The sequence below is a fragment of the Delphinus delphis genome, chromosome 10, assembly GCF_949987515.2.
Source record: "Delphinus delphis chromosome 10, mDelDel1.2, whole genome shotgun sequence".
In the NCBI taxonomy this organism is placed as follows: domain Eukaryota; kingdom Metazoa; phylum Chordata; class Mammalia; order Artiodactyla; family Delphinidae; genus Delphinus; species Delphinus delphis.
In genome coordinates this window covers 33,298,571-33,315,943 of record NC_082692.2, presented here as the reverse complement: position 1 = coordinate 33,315,943, position 17,373 = coordinate 33,298,571, and the positions used below count along the sequence as shown (strand labels likewise).

Sequence of the window (17,373 nt, the reverse complement as noted above, 5' to 3'; positions counted from 1 at the left end):
GATCTGATGACTAGGGCGGAAAGTATCCTCATTGACAGAGCTCCAAAGAGCATGTAGGATGACTATATCTTGGCATTTTTTTAAAACACCAAATTCATTTTCTTTTCTCTGTGAAGCTAAGTGAATATATATTTTACTAGTCTTTCAGATGTTTCAGGATGAAAAGTTGAAGGGAAAATATCTGGTACAAAGAGCAGTGCCACCCCAACTGTCTGGGAGAAAGAGGAGGAGAAATGCAGCCGGGGTTCTGATTGGGTAGCTCAGGGGAAACACTCTATCTGTGACTTGATCGCCCCCCACCCAGCCTTTCACCCCTGCTGCCCAGAAAGCATCCAAATCTAACTAGAAATATAGTTGAATTACAACATTATATTAGTTTCAGGTGTACAACATAGTGATTTAATATTTTTATAGATTATATACCATTTAAAGTTATCATAAAATCTTGGCTATATTCCCTGTGCTGCACAATATGTCCTTGTAGATTTTTTATTTTATACATAGTAGTTTGTGCCTCTTAATTCTCTACCCCTATTTTGTCCTTCTTTCCTTCCTTCTCCCACATCCACTAGTTTGTTCTCTATATCTGTGAGTCTGTTTCTGTTGTGTTATATTCATTCGGTTTATTTTTTAGATTCCACAAATAAGTGTTAGCAGTCAGTATTTGCTTTCTCTGTCTGACTTATTTTAATAAGAATAATACCCTCTAGGCCCATCCATGTTGTTGCAGATGGTAGGATTTCATTATTTTTATGGCTGAGTGGTATTCCATTGTGTGTGTGTATAGGTATATACACATTTATATGTATATATATCAATGAAATATCTTCTGTATCCATTCATCTGTTGATAGACACTTAGCTTGCCTCCATATCTTGGCTATTGTAAATAATGCTGCTGTGAACATTGGGGTGCATGTATCTTTTGAATTAGTTTTTTCATTTTCTTCGGATATATACCCAGGAGTGGAATTGCTGGATCATATAGTAGTTCAATTTTTATTTTTTTGAGGACCCTCCATACTGTTTTCCATAGTGGCTGCACCAGTTTACATTCCCACCAACGGTGTACAAGGGGTCCCTTTCATCCTCTAAGTGGATGTAATTTCTAAAAACTCCAGGTGGGTCAAGCCCACAGAGGTTCAGTTCATTCTCCAGGGAGATGAGCTGTGAACCTTTAAGTTGCTTCAAGTTCTATACTAGCTAGGCTGGGGGTGGCTGTCCACCAGGGGAGGTCCCATCAAATGAGGACCCGGGAGACTGTGTGAAAGATGCAGAGAGTAGGGGAGAGTCAGTCCAAGGGGTTAGATTTGGATGCTTTCTGGGCAGCAGGGGTGAAAGGCTGGGTGGGGGGCGATCAAGTCACAGATAGAGTGTTTCCCCTGAGCTACCCAATCAGAACCCCTGCTGCATTTCTCCTCCTCTTTCTCTCAGACAGTTGGGGTGACACTGCTCTTTGTACCAGATATTTTCCCTTCAACTTTTCATCCTGAAACATCTGAAAGACGAGTAAAATGACCACCTGTACTCACACACACACACACCACACACACTTTTCATTTTCTTTTTACTGACAGCTGAAAGGTGTGGATATCATGGCATATCTCACCACACCCACCACTACTTCAGTATCCACTGCCTAAGAATAAGGACATTCTCCTAAATGACCTCAATATGGTTATCACACTCGATAAATTTAACATCGATACACTAACATCTGAAATATACTTCACATTAAAAATTTCCCAATTATCCCCCCAAGATGTCATTTTAGTTTTTGATTTTTTTCCAGTCCACAGCCCAATCAAGGTTCACAGATTACATTTGCTCGTCATGTTCCTTTAATCTCTTAATTTAGGGAAGTCCCCTGCTTTTGTTCGTTTTTCACGACAGTAACATTTTTGAAAAGTCCCCCCGGTGTCAAGGGACAGGATGAGAAGGGCCCTCAAGTCTTGTGGCTGTGAGGTCATTGTTTTCCCACCAAGAGGGGAGGGACTGAGGAACAGATTGGGGGACAGAGCATCTTCAAAAACACTCGTGTTTCCCAAATGTTCTTGGTTGGTGACACGCCTGTGGTCAACCTTGTCCTACCCCACCCACTCCTGTGGCACTCCTGTTCATTCAAGGAGTATTTGTGGAGGCTGTCCCAGTTGCCTGGTGCCGTGCTCAGGGTTTGTGATAACTGGGGATAGAAGAGAATTATAGAAGTCGTATTTCTACCATGGAGGATCTTAGGGTCTCATCAGGAAGCTGGGTTTACATGATTCAAGGTGGCGGACCATGATGACCAAGTACAGAACAGTGACTGCTGTCACTAATACAAACACAACAGGAATTCAGAGGAGGGGAGTGCTCAAGACACTCAGGCATGAGATAGGGGCTTCCTTCTAGGAGACTCTGAGGTACGAGGTCCCTCCCACCTTGGGTTGCTCCTGGGCTCTTACACCCTGAACCACCCCAGCAGAGCCACCATCCAGTGGCTCCATTCATGTACAACTTCCACCATATAATTAATATTCTTGAGAACCGCTGTGTGCCCAGCTCTGGGCTGTGAACGATCCAGAGAAATCAAAGACATGGTTTCTGAGTTCAAGTTGCTTTAGTCTATTTGGGGAGACAGGGAGAGACACATGGAGAGATGAAGGGTGGAGAGGCCAATGATGAGGGGGAGACTAACAAAAGGAGGAGCAATCAGGGTGGGCTGGAGGATCAGGGCGGGGGGGGGCATGTAGGAGGAGCAAAAACTTTTGCAGGGACTTAGGATAGTGGAGCTGGGAATTGGGGGATGGGAGGGAGGTCACAGCAAGGTTGGCCAGGGTATGATGGGCTGAAAAAGGCCAGCTGGTAAAATCGGAAGCAACCCAGATTGTCCAGCTAACAATGACTGGATAAATGAATTGTGGCATATTCACACAATGGAATAATAATGCAACTCTAAAAATGAATGAGTCAGCCGACTGTGTCCAGTTATCTACAAGATAAACTGATAAACTGTAACAAAACCGTGTCTGTGTGTGTGTGTGTGTGTGTGTGTGTGTGTGTGTGTGTGTGTGTGTTACCATTTGGGGCAGGATACGTGTGATCATATTTGCTTGTATTTGCACAGAGAAACTATGGAAAGATACATAAGAAACTAGTAAAAGTAGTTACTGGGGGGAAGTGGGGGGAACTGGGCAAATGGAGTGGGAGGGAGAATTTTCACTGAACACCTTTTTACAGTTTCTAATTTTCAAACCATGGTAAATATATTTGCTGTTTAAAAATTAAAGAAAAGGGGCTTCCCTGGTGGCGCAGTGGTTGGGAGTCCGCCTGCCGATGCAGGGGACGCGGGTTCGTGCCCCGGCCCAGGGGGATCCCACATGCCGCGGAGCGGCTGGGCCCGTGAGCCATGGCCGCTGGGCCTGCGCGTCCGGAGCCTGTGCTCCGCAGCGGAAGGGGCCGCAGCAGTGAGAGGCCCGCGTACCGCAAAGAAAAAAAAAATTATAAAAGTAAAAATTAAAGAAAAAAATAACTCAGCAGGAGAGTTTAGTCTAGAAGTGTGGACCACCACGAACCAGCAGCCTCTGCATCATCTGGGATCTTACTGGAAATGTAGGATCTCTGGCTCCATTCCAGACGTTGGGTAACCTCTCTGGGTCTCCGCCTGTTCTTCTGTAAAACAGGCTATTAATTTAAGGCCGTTATGAGATTCAGTGATCTGTTGCATTAAGGTACCCAGCAGAGGATCTGTACTTTAACAAGACCCCCAAGTGATTCAAGAGCATGTGAAGGTTTGAGAAGCTCAGGCCTAGAGTCAGTGGTTACCAGACAACGGAGCAGGCAAGGGTGACTGGTGGTAACAGCTGTGTATAAGGATCATCTAGCAGCTGGATGAAGGGCCAGGAGAAGGAGAAAGTGTAGGCTGAGGGGCTAAGAGAGGCTGCGTAATTGATCGGTTAATTGGTTAATCAGTTGGTATTGATTCAAGCAGGAGGGGATGTGGACACCATGCCGGTGGTAGAAACAGAAAGTAAAGTTGTTAGTGTGTGGGACATTTCTTAGGAAGAAAGGAAGGGCTTGGTAAACAGCTTGCATATAGGGAAGTAGAAAAAACGTCAGCAAGAACTCTGACCCCGTTTCCTCATCTGTAACATGGGAGTAATAACAGTACCCCCGTCTGAGGGTTGTTAAGAAGATTAAGTGAGATAAAGGATGTAAAGTGCTGGCACAGGGCCTGGCACCCAGGGGCCACTCCCCAAGTGTTTGTTCATTTCTCCTCCTTCTGGTTCCCTTGCTTTTGGGGTTAGTTTTGGTTGGGGATGGAGGGAAGGGGGGAACGAGAGTGACCCACGAACACCAGAAGGGTTGGAGGCTGCTGAGTCCGGACAGCAGGGCTCTCCCTGCCCTTACACCACCCATTTCACCCAGATTCCACTCCCATGTTGGTGCGTGAGGGGTGGGCAGCTTTGGAGGCTGAGTTCTCTGGAGCAGGCTTGGGGCCTGATTCTCTGTCCAGCTCAGCCTCCCAGACCATTGTAGCCCCGCTCCATCTAATGACAACACTTCACACCTGCTCCCCCAGGAAAAGAAACAGCCAAAAGCCCAATCCTGTGATTAAATCTCGGCTCAGCAATGACTTAGTCACCTCCAAGAGCCAACTTCACTGGCCGGCTCTGGAATGTGGCGTGGGATGAGGGCCTGGCAGGTGCAGTCTCCCCAGAGACCCAGCCAGGCCTTTGTTAGAGCTGTGGTCTCTCCTCCAACAAAGCCAAACACTCCTGGCTGGGGGAGTGCACTCTGAGTGGGGGAAAGGCAGGCTGAGAGACCCTGAGAGTCACCTCATTCCCCGACCCAGGTCTCTGCGGCTAGCTCTGCAGGGGCAAAAGTCAAAACTCCCGTCATGCCAACTTCCACATGCCACTGAGCTGCAGCTCACCTCGTCCAGCCCCGTGTTCCAGGCTGGAGACACCTTCTACCAGACCAGCTCCTGAAACTGTCCCCTTCAGCCTGCAGGGCAGGGTGGGCTTCAATCCCCCCAACCTCGGCCTTCCTCTGGGCTGGGCAGGTGCCAGGAGATGTGATCAGGCTGAGAGAAAGTCTGGCTGGTGTGGAATCCTACATCCTGAGAAGGGGGTCAGGGTCATTACCTGGTGCCTAAGAGTGTGAGGATCCAAGGTCCAGCCCTGGGTAGGGAGTGGTGTGTTAGGGGGTGCTGGGGAGAGACTCATTTCCCTTTGTAACCGTGGGCTCTGTGGATGGGACCATGGCATAGTGGGAAAGACCCTTGCTGGGGAATAGGTTTGAATCCTGACTGTGCCGTTTAGCAAGGATGTGACCTTGGCTGAGTTACCACCTCCCTCTCTGAGCCTCAGTTTGTTCATCTGTAAAACAGGGGCTATTAATGCAGGTTTTTACGAGATTCAACGAGATAAAGGGTTAAGATACCCAACAGAGAGTCTTGACTCATGGTGATTACTTAGTACCTATGTGCTCCTGCCCCGGTTCCCTACCCTGACTTTGGGCATGGAGATGCTAAACAGAGAATAACAAAGACAGAACAGAGGCCCTGAGAGTCTGCACAAGAGCAGTACCAATTCTACAAAGAACCTCAAGAAGGAACATTACACCGGGGCCCAGGAGACAGGGTGGGGCAGGTGTCTACAAGGTTACCTCGAAGGCCAGACCAAAACATCCCACTGTAAAACAGATCCCACCATCTGAAATCATGTGTCTATGTTTAAAAAAAAAGATTGTTAAGTACAAAAGCAAAACACAAAATTTCATGTAGATTGACTACAGGTAGATAAAGTGTATTTGTGAATGGCCAGGGGTTAGCAGGAAACAAGACTGTGGAGATGGCTCAGGGGGAATGCCAGGATTACATGTGGGATTTTTACTTTTCAGTAATGTGCTCTGTTGGTAGATCATTTGTTTTAACTTAAAATTCTACAAATAATAAAGAACATAATTTAGCACAGAATACATTTTCTTTTTTAAAAGAACACTGGATGGGGGTGGGGGTGGTGTGTGGAGATGTGGAGTCTAGTGGCTCTTCTGCCCCTAACCTCCCGTGAGACCATGGAGCCTTCCTGAGCCTCAGTCTCTCCATCTGTAAAATGGGATGGCGGGCTCCAATACTCAGGTGTAGTTTCTCATCTCCTTAAAGTGCTCATTGGCTTGCAGAGCAGAGGCAGAACAGCATATGAGGCTGTCTGGCCCTCCTGTATAGGGCGTCTCTGAGGAAAGTGAGGTGAGCACTGGGATACAGGAAGCATTTCCTGGGCATGGCTGTCTCCTCTGCACCAGTCCTGTGCTCTGGTGTGGGAGGTCTAGCCTTCAAGATCAGTCCCTACCCTCTAGGAATCAGCACAGCCCTGCAACACTTTTCACTTGTTCTGGAGACCAACACTTGAACAGGGACTTTGAGCCCTGGGTGCGTTTCCATGCGACCTCTCCTGGGTCCAGCTTTTGTGTGTGTGTGTGTCTGTGCGTGTGTGTGTGTGTGTGTCCCTGAGACCTGGAAGGATCAGCAGCTGCAACTGCCATTCACTGAGCATCTTTTCTGTGTCAGACACGGGGGCCGAGTGTATTACGTGCATTAAGCCACTACCATCAAGTCAGCCCTGCAAGGAAGGGACAATACACCCATTTTATGGATGGAGAAAAGAAGATTTCAAATGACATCTACTCATACTCTATGACCAGTCAATTCTGTCTTAGGAGTAGGCCCCAGAGAAACCTTCACCCTGGTCCATAAAGGGACATGGATGTGATGTCATTGCAGTGCTGTTTGTGGGGATGGGGAACTGGAGACACCTGGGTGGAGAAGGGATACACAGCATTTGGAAGCAAGTAACTAGATAGCAACACAGATGGATCTTAAAAAACAGAATGTAGCGATCAAAGTAAACAACAGAATGAGATCTAAAACACACAGAACCACTTACATAAATGAACACTACTTGCACACAAAACAACAATATATATTTTGCAAACACATATGAACAAGAAGATACTCATTAAGCACATTCGAATGGTTGCCTCTGGTGGGGGTGGGTGGAGAGCATGGCTGGAGACTGGGGATAAAGAGGGAAAATTAATACAACAAGAGAGGAGGACTTCATGGACCAGTGGTGCTAATGCACCATGAAGTGAGCTGTAGGAATAATTCAGCCACCTGTACTTGAAGTCCAGCAAGGGAAACTCAAGTAAGGATCAGAGAGGTTAAGTAATTTGTCCAAATCACACAGCAGGTAAGGAGGAGTAGAGAGGATGTTTAAATAAGCAGGCTACATCTAAGTAGCCTGCAAGGCAGTAGCAGGACCCTGAAAGCCACATGCCTGCACCTTAACAGCAGAGGTGTGTGTGTGGCAAGGGGTGGGGGTGGTCTCTGGATCTTCCTGGGCTCCACAAGTCAGCCCTGAGTCTCACTAGCTCTCCCCATCCTTCCCAAACACCCACTGAGCGCTGTGGGGTACAGATCACAGTCCTCACCTTCCAGGAATTTTCTTTTTTTTGCGGTACACAGGCCTCTCACTGTTGTGGCCTCTCCCATTGCGGAACACAGGCTCCGGACGCGCAGGCTCAGCGGCCATGGCTCACGGGCCCAGCTGCTCCGCGGCATGTGGGATCTTCCCGGACCGGGGCACGAACCCGTGTTCCCTGCATCGGCAGGCGGACTCTCAACCACTGCGCCACCAGGGAAGCCCACCTTCCGGGAATTTTGATGAGGAATGAAATGATCTCACTCTGGGAGTGCGGCAGAGAAGTCAGAAAGGGTGGGCTTCCAGGAGACAGGACTGATTCCATGCTGTCTGCGGCTTAGAAATGATAATAACAATATAACTCAGCACCTACCATGCAGCAGGCCCTGCTCCAAGCTCCCGTTCCCTCGTTCCCACCCTCTCCCAAGCAAGATATCATCTGCCCAGAGCCTTGGAGATCCCCGAACAGAGGCTCTGGCAGGGCTGCTCTTCCTCCCCTTCCTCCCTGCCTGCCTCCGCTCCTGGCCTCTCCCAGCGTCCTCAGAAATTAGGGGTCATTACCATCAGGGCTCACACCTGATGGTCATTACCTCAGATCTCACAATCTGAGCAGAGCGCACAAGTCACCCACACCTCAACCCCCAATCTGCCTGTGGGTCCCAAAGTCTACCCCGTGCCCGACAGTCAGTGCTGACACAGTTCCAGGAAGGAAACAAGCCCTGGGCCCAGCCCAAGCCAGTGGGCTGAGGGCAGGAAGTCGCCAGCTTACTTGGCCTCTGCCACCCTGGGCCTCCACCTTTCCTCCCCCACTGACCCAGGGAGAAGCCCAGGGCACTCCTGCATTTCTGACACATTCCTGGAAGGCACCCACCAAGTCTGGTGTTGGGGAGACTGGACCCTAAGGAGGTGTGTGTGGGGAGGGGTCAGGTTTTGAAGATGGGGAGAGGACAGCCCATTCAGCCACCTACCCCTCAAAGCAATTACCCACCCAAACATAATAAAAACTAATAGTTATTGAGTGTTCACTCTGTGCCAGGTACTGTCCTAAGTGTTCTGCCCAACTCTATTAGTTAGGGACCTTTAGCCCAACCATTCTACAGATGAGCAAACAGAAGTACAGAGAGGTCAATTACTTGCCCAATGTCACACAACTGGTGAAATGGTAGAGCCAGGATTCAAGCTCAGAAAGTCTGGCTCCTGGGCCTGCAATCCCATCCTCTATACCACAGCAACCCACCATCGATCCACTCATTGACCATCTGCCCATCCACTCAGCCATGGCCACCCCACCCAGCCACCTGTCTACTCACCTATCCATCCATCCCTTCATCTCCTAACCCCCTGTTTGAAGTTGTCCAGGAAAGGGAGCAGCAAATATTGAATACAAAGGCTTAGAGGGGAGAGAGCAGGGCATTTAAAAAATATATTTATATATACATTTATTTAGGCTGCACCAGGTCTTAGTTGTGGCACGTGGAATCTTCATTGCGGCATGCGGGATCTTCACTTGCCATGCAGGATCTTCTGGTTGTGGCAAGTGAACTCTTAGTTGCGGCATGCAGGCGGGATCTAGTTCCTCCACTAGGGATTGAACCTGGGCCCCCTGCATTGGGGCACAGACTCTTACTCACTGGACCACCAGGGAAGTCCCAGGGCATGTTTAAGAAAGTAGCTACTGCATAGAGTAAGGGAAAAGATAACAAGAGATGAGACTAAGAAGGTGACCAGGGCTCAAATCAGGAGGGTCTGCCCATCCACCATCTATCCACCTGCCCACATCCATCCACCTGCCCATCCACTCTCCCACTCCTTTGTCTGTCCATCCATGGGTTCATGTGTCCATCCATCATCCATCCATCCAGCCAGCCATTCATCCATCCATCCATCCATCCATTCATCCACCCATCCTTCATCTCTGTACTTTTTTTTTGTTTTTTTGCGGTACACGGGCCTCTCACTGTTGTGGCCTCTCCCGTTGTGGAGCACAGGCTCCGGACGCACAGGCTCAGCGGCCATGGCTCATGGGCCCAGCCACTCCGTGGCATGTGGGATCTTCCCGGACCGGGGCACGAACCCGTGTCCCCTGCATTGGCAGGCGGACTCCCAACCACTTCGCCACCAGGGAAGCCCCATCTCTGTACTTTAGAAGGCAGATAGAAAGAGAGGAAGAAAGGGAATGGAGAGTTGGCTGGGTACATTTATTCCCCGTCAGTGATTTCTTGTGAAATCATGAGAAACATGAGGGTTCCTGGAGGAATATTAGGGCTGCTGGAGGCACCTGAATAACTAGGATGCTTTCCTCCTCTCTCCACTCACCCCACTACCCACAGCTCAAAGGTCCTGGGAATTGTGGGAAGAAGGAAGTGCAGAGTGAGTCAGTATCGAGGTTGTAAGACCCATCCAGACCTTGAAACTTCAGCCCTCAGCCCTGCCCCTGTATCTCCTTAGGAAGATAGAAGGAATTGTGTTGTCAAAGAGGGGTCACAATGCCCCCAGCCCCATATAATTCTCCCTAACTTGGCATCCCAGTACCCTCTCAAGAGTCCCTGAAAACCTCTGGAGCCCCTGGGCACCAGAAATTCCATCTGTTCACCAAGGAAGGCCCTGGTCAAGGATGTCCCAGGTAGGATGACATCACAGTGTTGGATTAGTGCAGCCCAAGGTCACAAGAAGTTTGATTGGCAGAAAGGAGCATGAAGGCCCCAGCCAGGCCCACCTGTGAGGCTGGGAGCTGAAGGCCTCTTACAAAAGGCTTAGGTGCCAGTGACACTGCCTGACTCTTGTTCCCCAACTGTGGAGCTGTCATTGTCTCCCGGGAGGAGGGGGAGGCAGGCAGGAGTGGGCTACCATCAATTCCTCTGGTTCCTGCCCCTTCACTTCCCCGAGAGGCTTCCTGGACTGTTAGTTTGCACGGCCCCACCTCCTAGGCAAACTTGTGACACGTAATAATGCTGGCAAACGTTTACTGAGTGCTGAAGAGGTCTAGGTACCTTGCCGAGAATATCTCATTAATTCACGGTAACCCTATGAGATAGATTCTCTTGTTATTCCCACTTCATAGATGGGAAAACAGGCACAGGGGGAATTCCCTGGTGGTCCAGTGGTTAAGACTCCATGCTTCCACTGCAGTGGGCACGGGTTGGATCCCTGGTTGGGGAACCAAGATCCTGCACTCTGTGCGGTGTGGCCAAAAAAAAAAAAAAATTTGCGGAAGAGCTGGTACCCAGTGGGTGGTGGAGCTGGAATTTAAATTCCAGGCCGTCCTGCTACAGGACCTCCTGAGGGAGCTGAGACCCCCGCTAGGCCTTCCCATTGACTCCCTTCAAAGTCCCCCTTGTCCCCACCGCAGGCAAATATGTGCTCATAAAGGTTCAGGGGAGTGTGTCGACACCTCGGTGTAGGAGCCGGACGAGGCTGATGATAATTACCATTTGCTTTTACAGCTCCCGAGACTCATCACCCCCGCCCCCCGCCACACCACAAGCTGGTGCAGTAGATAGCCTTATTAGCCCCATTTTGCAGATGAGGCAAGTAAAACTCAAAGAGGTTCAGCGACTTGCCCAAGGATGCCTGACCTGTAAGGGCAGAGTCCGGTCCTGAGCTCAGCCTTCAAACTTCAAAGGCCAGGCACATTTGCAGTACCAGGTGCCCTGGGAGCCTTCAGCAGCTGCCTCACCCAATGCTGTTGGCACTTTCTTTTTTTTTTTTTTTTTTTTTTTTGCGGTACGCGGACCTCTCACTGTTGTGGCCTCTCCTGTTGCGGAGCACAGGTTCCAGACACGCAGGCTCAGCGGCCATGGCTCACGGGCCCAGCCACTCTGCGGCATGTGGGATCTTCCCGGACCGGGGCACGAACCCGTGTCCCCTGCGTCGGCAGGCGGACTCTCAACCACTGTGCCACCAGGGAAGTCCTGTTGGCACTTTCACAGGGCACAGGCCTTCCCTGAAAAAGCGAGGTGCTAATGGTGGAGTGTCAGGCATGGGCTAGGCCAGCAGATGGGCAGGGGACCTGAAGTATTTGGGCGGACAGACATATCACAATGAGGTCTTCTTGCCCTATTCAGAAAGTGGCACCCTTGAGTCTCTCTCTTCCCCATTCTACATCCTTGTACAAGGGGAAAACATATACACTGTATATCTAAAAGGCCTTGGTGGAAGTCATAGCGGGAGGGGGTCAGATTCCTTCTTTTGGCTCTAACTCAAAACCCAATTGAAACAGGGTAGTGCGATTCAGAAGGAGGGAAGGGGCTGGTGGGACCCTCTCCTTACCCTTTAAGCTTCATTGCCCCACCCCCCATCCCCCATAGAACAGGAGGAATGGGAGGCTTAAGGCTGCAGGAAGCAGATAGGGGAGATGGGGATCTTCCTTCAACCTCTAAACCCGTTTTCTCAACCTTGGCACTCACTACTGACCTTGTGAGCCGATCATTCTTTGTGGGGGCGGGGGTGGGGATGTGTGGCTGTGTGCTGACCTGTGCAGTGTGGGATGTTTAGCAGCGTCCTGGCCTCTAGACAGCAGTAGCACCCCCCAGTAGTGACCACCAAAAATGTCTCCCGGCATTGCCAAATGTCCCCTGGGAGGGGGGAATACACCCAGTTTTGAACCACTTCTCTAAGTCACACACACACACACACACACACACACACACACACACACACACACACACACACACACACACACACACACTGCATTTGACAGGGAGGACCTCCTGAGAGGGGAGGAGATGCTTAAATGAAACCAAATGTTAACCTGGAAAATATGCAGTCGGGCCCCACCCTCCCTCCTGGGCTGGCCGGATGGGGTGTTCTCAGCCCTCTGAGCTTAGTCACCTGGAGCCTGGCTGGGCCCCCGGAAGGGGCAGGGCAAGGCTGGGACTGCCTGGGCCTCCTCCTCCCCCCTCCCCTCCCTCCCCCTCCCTCCCTCCCTCCCCCCTCCCCCTCCCTCCCTCCCTCCCCCTCCCCCTCCCTCCCCTTCCCCCTCCCTCCCCCCTCCTCCCCCATCCACCTCCTCTTCCACTCCCCCTCCACCTCCTCTTCCACTCCCCCTCCTCCTCCTTTCTCTCTTCCTCCTCCCTCTCCCCTTCCCTGGGGCTGTCCCTCTGCCCCGGTTTCTGTGTGGGTCTAGTCCCTGGATGTCCTGGGGGTCCTGGGTCCCCCTAACCAGGGCCCCAAGTGTAGGGGCAGCAGCAGCAGCTGGGGCATAACTGATGGGAGACCCAGGGCCTGGGCTGGGGTAGAGAGGGAGGGGAAGGTTCAAATCCCGGTTCCTGCACTAACTGGTCACTAGTCGTGCGACTTCTTCAAGGTTCTTACACGCCACTCACTAACTGTGTGAACTTAGGCAACGTTTAGATTCCTCTGAGCCTCAGTTTCTGCATTTGAAATATGGGAGTAACATCTCAAAATGGCTCTTCTGGGTTTTTGCAGAGCTCAGTGGTTAGCACTTGGTAGATTCTCAATCCTGTTAGCAAAGAGCGTTGCCCTTCCCCCTGTAGGAAGATCCCCCCCGACCAACTCTTCTGAAAGCACATGCCTCTGTCACCCCTCACACCAGCTCCCGAGCCTCAGGTGCAGGGTCCAGGTGGCCAAGACTGCTGGGGAGCAGGGGCTGGTAGGGGGTGGGGCCTCTGCAGTTCCTTCGCCTCTGTGGCCACAGGATGAGCCTTCCCGGGGTGTCAGGAGGACCAGAACCTCAGAATCATGCTTTTTTTGGGGTGTGTGTGCTGTGTTGGGTCCTGTTGCTGCGTGTGGGCTTTCTCTAGTTGTGGCGAGTGGGAGCTACTCTTCGTTCCGGTGCACGGTGTTCTCATTGTGGTGGCTTCTCTTGTTTCGGAGCATGGGCTCTAGGCGCGTGGGCTTCAGTAGTTGAAGCATGCAGGCTCAGTAGTTGTGGCGCAGGGGCTTAGTTGCTCCACGGCATGTGGGATCTTCCTGGATCAGGGCTCGAACCCGTGTCCCCTGCATTGGCAGGCAAATTCTTAACCACTGCGCCACCAGGGAAGTCCCCAGAATCATGCTTAACATGGAAAAAACCCAAGCCACTTCTGTGGCCCAGGTAAGGAAAATTCTGCAGGGCCAGTCCGTCAGCCTCAACACTGAGGATAAAGAAATTGTCATGGACTCTATAGCAGTGATTCTCACTGCCCTCAGGAGGCATTGGCAATGGGAGAGACATTCTTCGCTGTCACAATTGGGAGGGGGGGCTACTGGCATCTAGTGGGAAGAGGCCAGAGCTGATGCTAAACATACTTCATTGAAGGACAGCCCCACAGCAAAGATTTATCCAGCCCAAAGTGTCAGTGGTGCCGAGACCTGGGAACCCTGCTGCCCAGGGTTTCATATTTGTGTTCATGTGTGTAGTGTCTCTGTTACTTCCACACCCAGAGCCTGGTTCACAAGAGGAGCTCAGGAATCGTTTTGCACGAAAGGATGGAGCAACTGCTGTCACATCCTCAGCTGCACTAAGAGCGAATTCATAGAATAAACCTCACATTCGCGGTGTGTCATCCTGTCCGTGCAGGGTCCACAGACCCGGAACCAAAACCCAGCATTCAAAACCCCGAGTGTCCCTGCCAAACTGAGGCGCTGGGCTGCCCTCTCTCACCAGTGAGCCTGAGGGCTGGGGAGGGGCCGCCTTGACTGCTCGCCTGCCGCCCAGCACCCCTGGCAAGGGCTCAGCAAGGTGACAGAATGAGGACAGAAATGCATAGGCAGGCCCTGCCCCACAGTGCTGTGGATACGGCAGTACACGCTGTGGAGCACAGGGTGTGGTCCCTGGGGTCAGCCAGGCCTGGGTTCCCGCTGCAGCCTGGCTCCTTACCAGCCACGTGACCCTAAACACGGGAATAACCTCCTTATTTCAGTTTTCTCAATTACAAATGGGGCTAATAATATACCTTCCTTAAAGGGTTAATGTGAGGAGTCACTTAAAGAGCTTGGCGCAGTGCTCATAAATGGCGGTGAAAAACGATCGTTGATTATCACTGTCATACCTCATTTCTGGTGCTTGCCCCTCTGCTTGTAATCCTGCGTCCCAAGGCTGAGCCTGGACGAGTCTGGGAAGACTGCTGATGGCTCGTGCACTCACCCCTCTCTCCAGCTTATCTCTGTGCCAGCACTGGGTTAAGCCCCAGGGACGCAGGTGAATAGGATGTGGTCCTGACCGCTGGGAGCAGTTTACGGGCTGTTGGGACATTAGCAAGAGCCCGGAAGGACCACAATTTGGGATTAAGATGAGGCAAGCACGGCACCTAGGGCGCAAAATATTGTAAGGAAACACCCACCGTGCCCTTGCACGAGTCCGAGTGTGAGTACCTCCTTAAAATGTGCACCCTTGCCTCACCCTAGTCCCAGCCCAGCAAAGGACCACATCCCAAGAGGAGGGCCTGACGGCACAGAGGAGGGTGAGACGGGAGCAGAGACTGCAGCATCTGAGGCTTCCTGGAGGAGGTGTCATGAGGGCTGCTGGCTTGGAAGGATAGGGAGAATTTTGAAGTGCAAAGCTGAGGGCATGTATACTGCTGGGTAGGAAATTATGGGAGCAGAGACTGCCTTGGAGAAAAGCCCTGGGCAAGTTTGAGTTGGGCAAGTAGTTTGTAAATTAAATGTGAAAGAATGTACATTATGACTTGGGTATAGGGGGTTTCTTTTGTAAGAAGGCAGGGGTTCAGCTTCTAGTAGCTCTGCAGCTAGGGATTCCCTCCCAGTTCCCTGGGGTCTCAGCAGAGAGAAGATGGGTTCCCCTGAGATTTGTAGCCTGGGGGAGTGGGACAGAGCCACCTGACACTCAGGCGTCTCATCCTTTGGGTTGGACCGTCACGGCTATGAAGATCCCTAGTGAAGGGTATCCAGTAGCTGGGAGATCGTGTGGGGAGTTCAAAGGTAAGTACGACGATTCGGTCACAGGATGGCCAAGGTGTGTGGTGGACAGAGGAGCCAATAAGTGTCAGTACCATGTGATAAAGGTGGCCATGGGGCCCTCCTAGGAGGGTGGACCTCCATACCCACTCAACCGAGAGTGGTTAAGCAGAGCAGGCATTGTTGGGTAGGAGACACACTCTGTAACAATGAGAGGTGTTCTGGAATAGAATGGGCTGGCTGGCTGCTGGGAAGGCCAGCAACCTCTTACTGGAATCCAATTATGTTGAACCAATAGTTATCGAGTGCTCACTCAATGCCTTGGCCTGGAGTACGAGAAGGAATAGGATTTTAGAGGCTGCTATGTCAAGGGTAAGGGTAAGAGAGCACTGCTTTTTAAGGGGCTCAGGGCTGAACAGGAGAGAGTTTCCCTGATGGGTGGGAGTGAGGGCACACTAGTCTGGGGGGACAGCCTGAGCTAAGACATGACGCCTGGAAGGACCAGATGTGACCAGGAAGTCACAGGCAGACCGTGACTGAATACAGGATTGGGGGAGCCCTGTCCTTACAGGTCTTGCCTTCCAGGGTGGGGGCCTTGGCTTTTATTTTCTGGGCAGCAGAGAGCAAAAGATGCTTTGAGGACAAGCCATACGTTCTGGCCATTAATATAGAAAGATTAATTCGGTGTGAGTGTGAAGTGCAGGCTGAAAAGGCAAGAGATGAGGAAGCAGAAGCCTTGGTAGAAAGCTGGAGTAACCCTGTGGGAGAGGGGATGGATGCCTGATAGAGCGGTGGCAGAGGACAGGGAGAGGAGGATGTGGGGGACATTGATGGACAGACTGGATGCATGGGAAAGGAGTTCCCTGGTGGCCTAGTGGTTGGTTCAATCCCTGGTTGGGGACCTAAGATCCTGCAAGCCTGGCGGTGTAGCCAAAAAAAAAAAAACAAAAAATGACTGGATGCAGGGGGAAGGGGCAGGGGCTGGGGGCGGTTTGAGGAATAACTCCCAGGTTCCCAGCCTCTGAGCTGGCCTATGTCTTTAAGAAGCAAACTGAGGTCTGTAGAAGCAGGGTCAGGTCAGTGGACCTTGAAGGCCTTTCCCTACCTGGAGGTGTCTGGCTCCAGGGCCAGCAGAGCTCCAGGGCGGCTCTGTGGGCTTCTGACCAGTGCCCCTGTCGCCTCCCTCCTGCCTCTGGCCCTCGCGGTCAAAGTCCCGGTGTCCGATGCTCCAGCTCTCCCCTTCTTTCCTTCCTCCCAGGACTCACAGAAACCCTCAGTACTCAGCCATGGGCCGAAGATGCCATCAGGCAAAAAGGTGAAGGCTCCACGCTGTCCCCTGTCCAGGTCGTGGAAGCAGGACCATGAACAGACTCTGGCGGAGGCCTATGTGCCGGTGGTGGTGGACCCCAGGGGGCAGAACCCGAACAAGCTCAGGTTCAATTTCTACACCTCCCAGTACTCCAACACCCTGAACCCCTTCTACACCTTGCAGAAGCCTACCTGCGGCTCCCCGTACCGCCGGGACACCGACCACACCCGCAAGCGCTTCGACGTGCCTCCTGCCAACCCGGTCTTGTGGCGCTCGTAGACCTGTGCCAGTCAGAAGCCCCCTACCCTGCACCCTCACCCCCATGATCCCGGGTCCCAGAGGGGAAGGGCTGCTCCCTCCTGGAGGAGCAGAAAGTGTCTGGGCTAGGACGGCTGTGCCCTGCCCACTGTCAACAATGGCAAAGGAGGTCTCACTTCTCAGCAGCAATTAAAGTTTGTCCTGCCTTTCCCTGGCATCTGAATGGGTGGCCGTGGGTGGGTAGACTGAGGCCACAGGGGTATCGTAAGCAATGTTATGTCCAGAGGTGCCTGAAGACTTGGAAAGACTTGATTCTCATCACCTCACCCCAAGAGTAACCCCAACTCCCCTCCAGAGCCTGAGTCCCAAGCAAAGTCCATACTGGCCACGCCCTCCCCGTGGCCCAGGCTTGGCAAGCCATCCAACAACAAGAAAGAGATACATCAACTGACCATGACAGGGGGTTGGAGCAGCCCCTGGAGAATGG

General features: G+C 51.7%; 1 protein-coding gene across 1 annotated transcript; it reads left to right on the top strand.

Moving 5' to 3' along the window:
* The first annotated feature begins 15,550 nt into the window (after positions 1-15,550).
* On the top strand, positions 15,551-16,907 carry CIMIP3 (ciliary microtubule inner protein 3). The gene is made up of 2 exons (XM_060021275.1): positions 15,551-15,697; positions 16,578-16,907. Exons 1-2 carry the CDS (start codon positions 15,551-15,553, stop codon positions 16,905-16,907), a joined length of 477 nt encoding a protein of 158 aa, XP_059877258.1.
* The last annotated feature ends 466 nt before the right edge of the window (positions 16,908-17,373 follow it).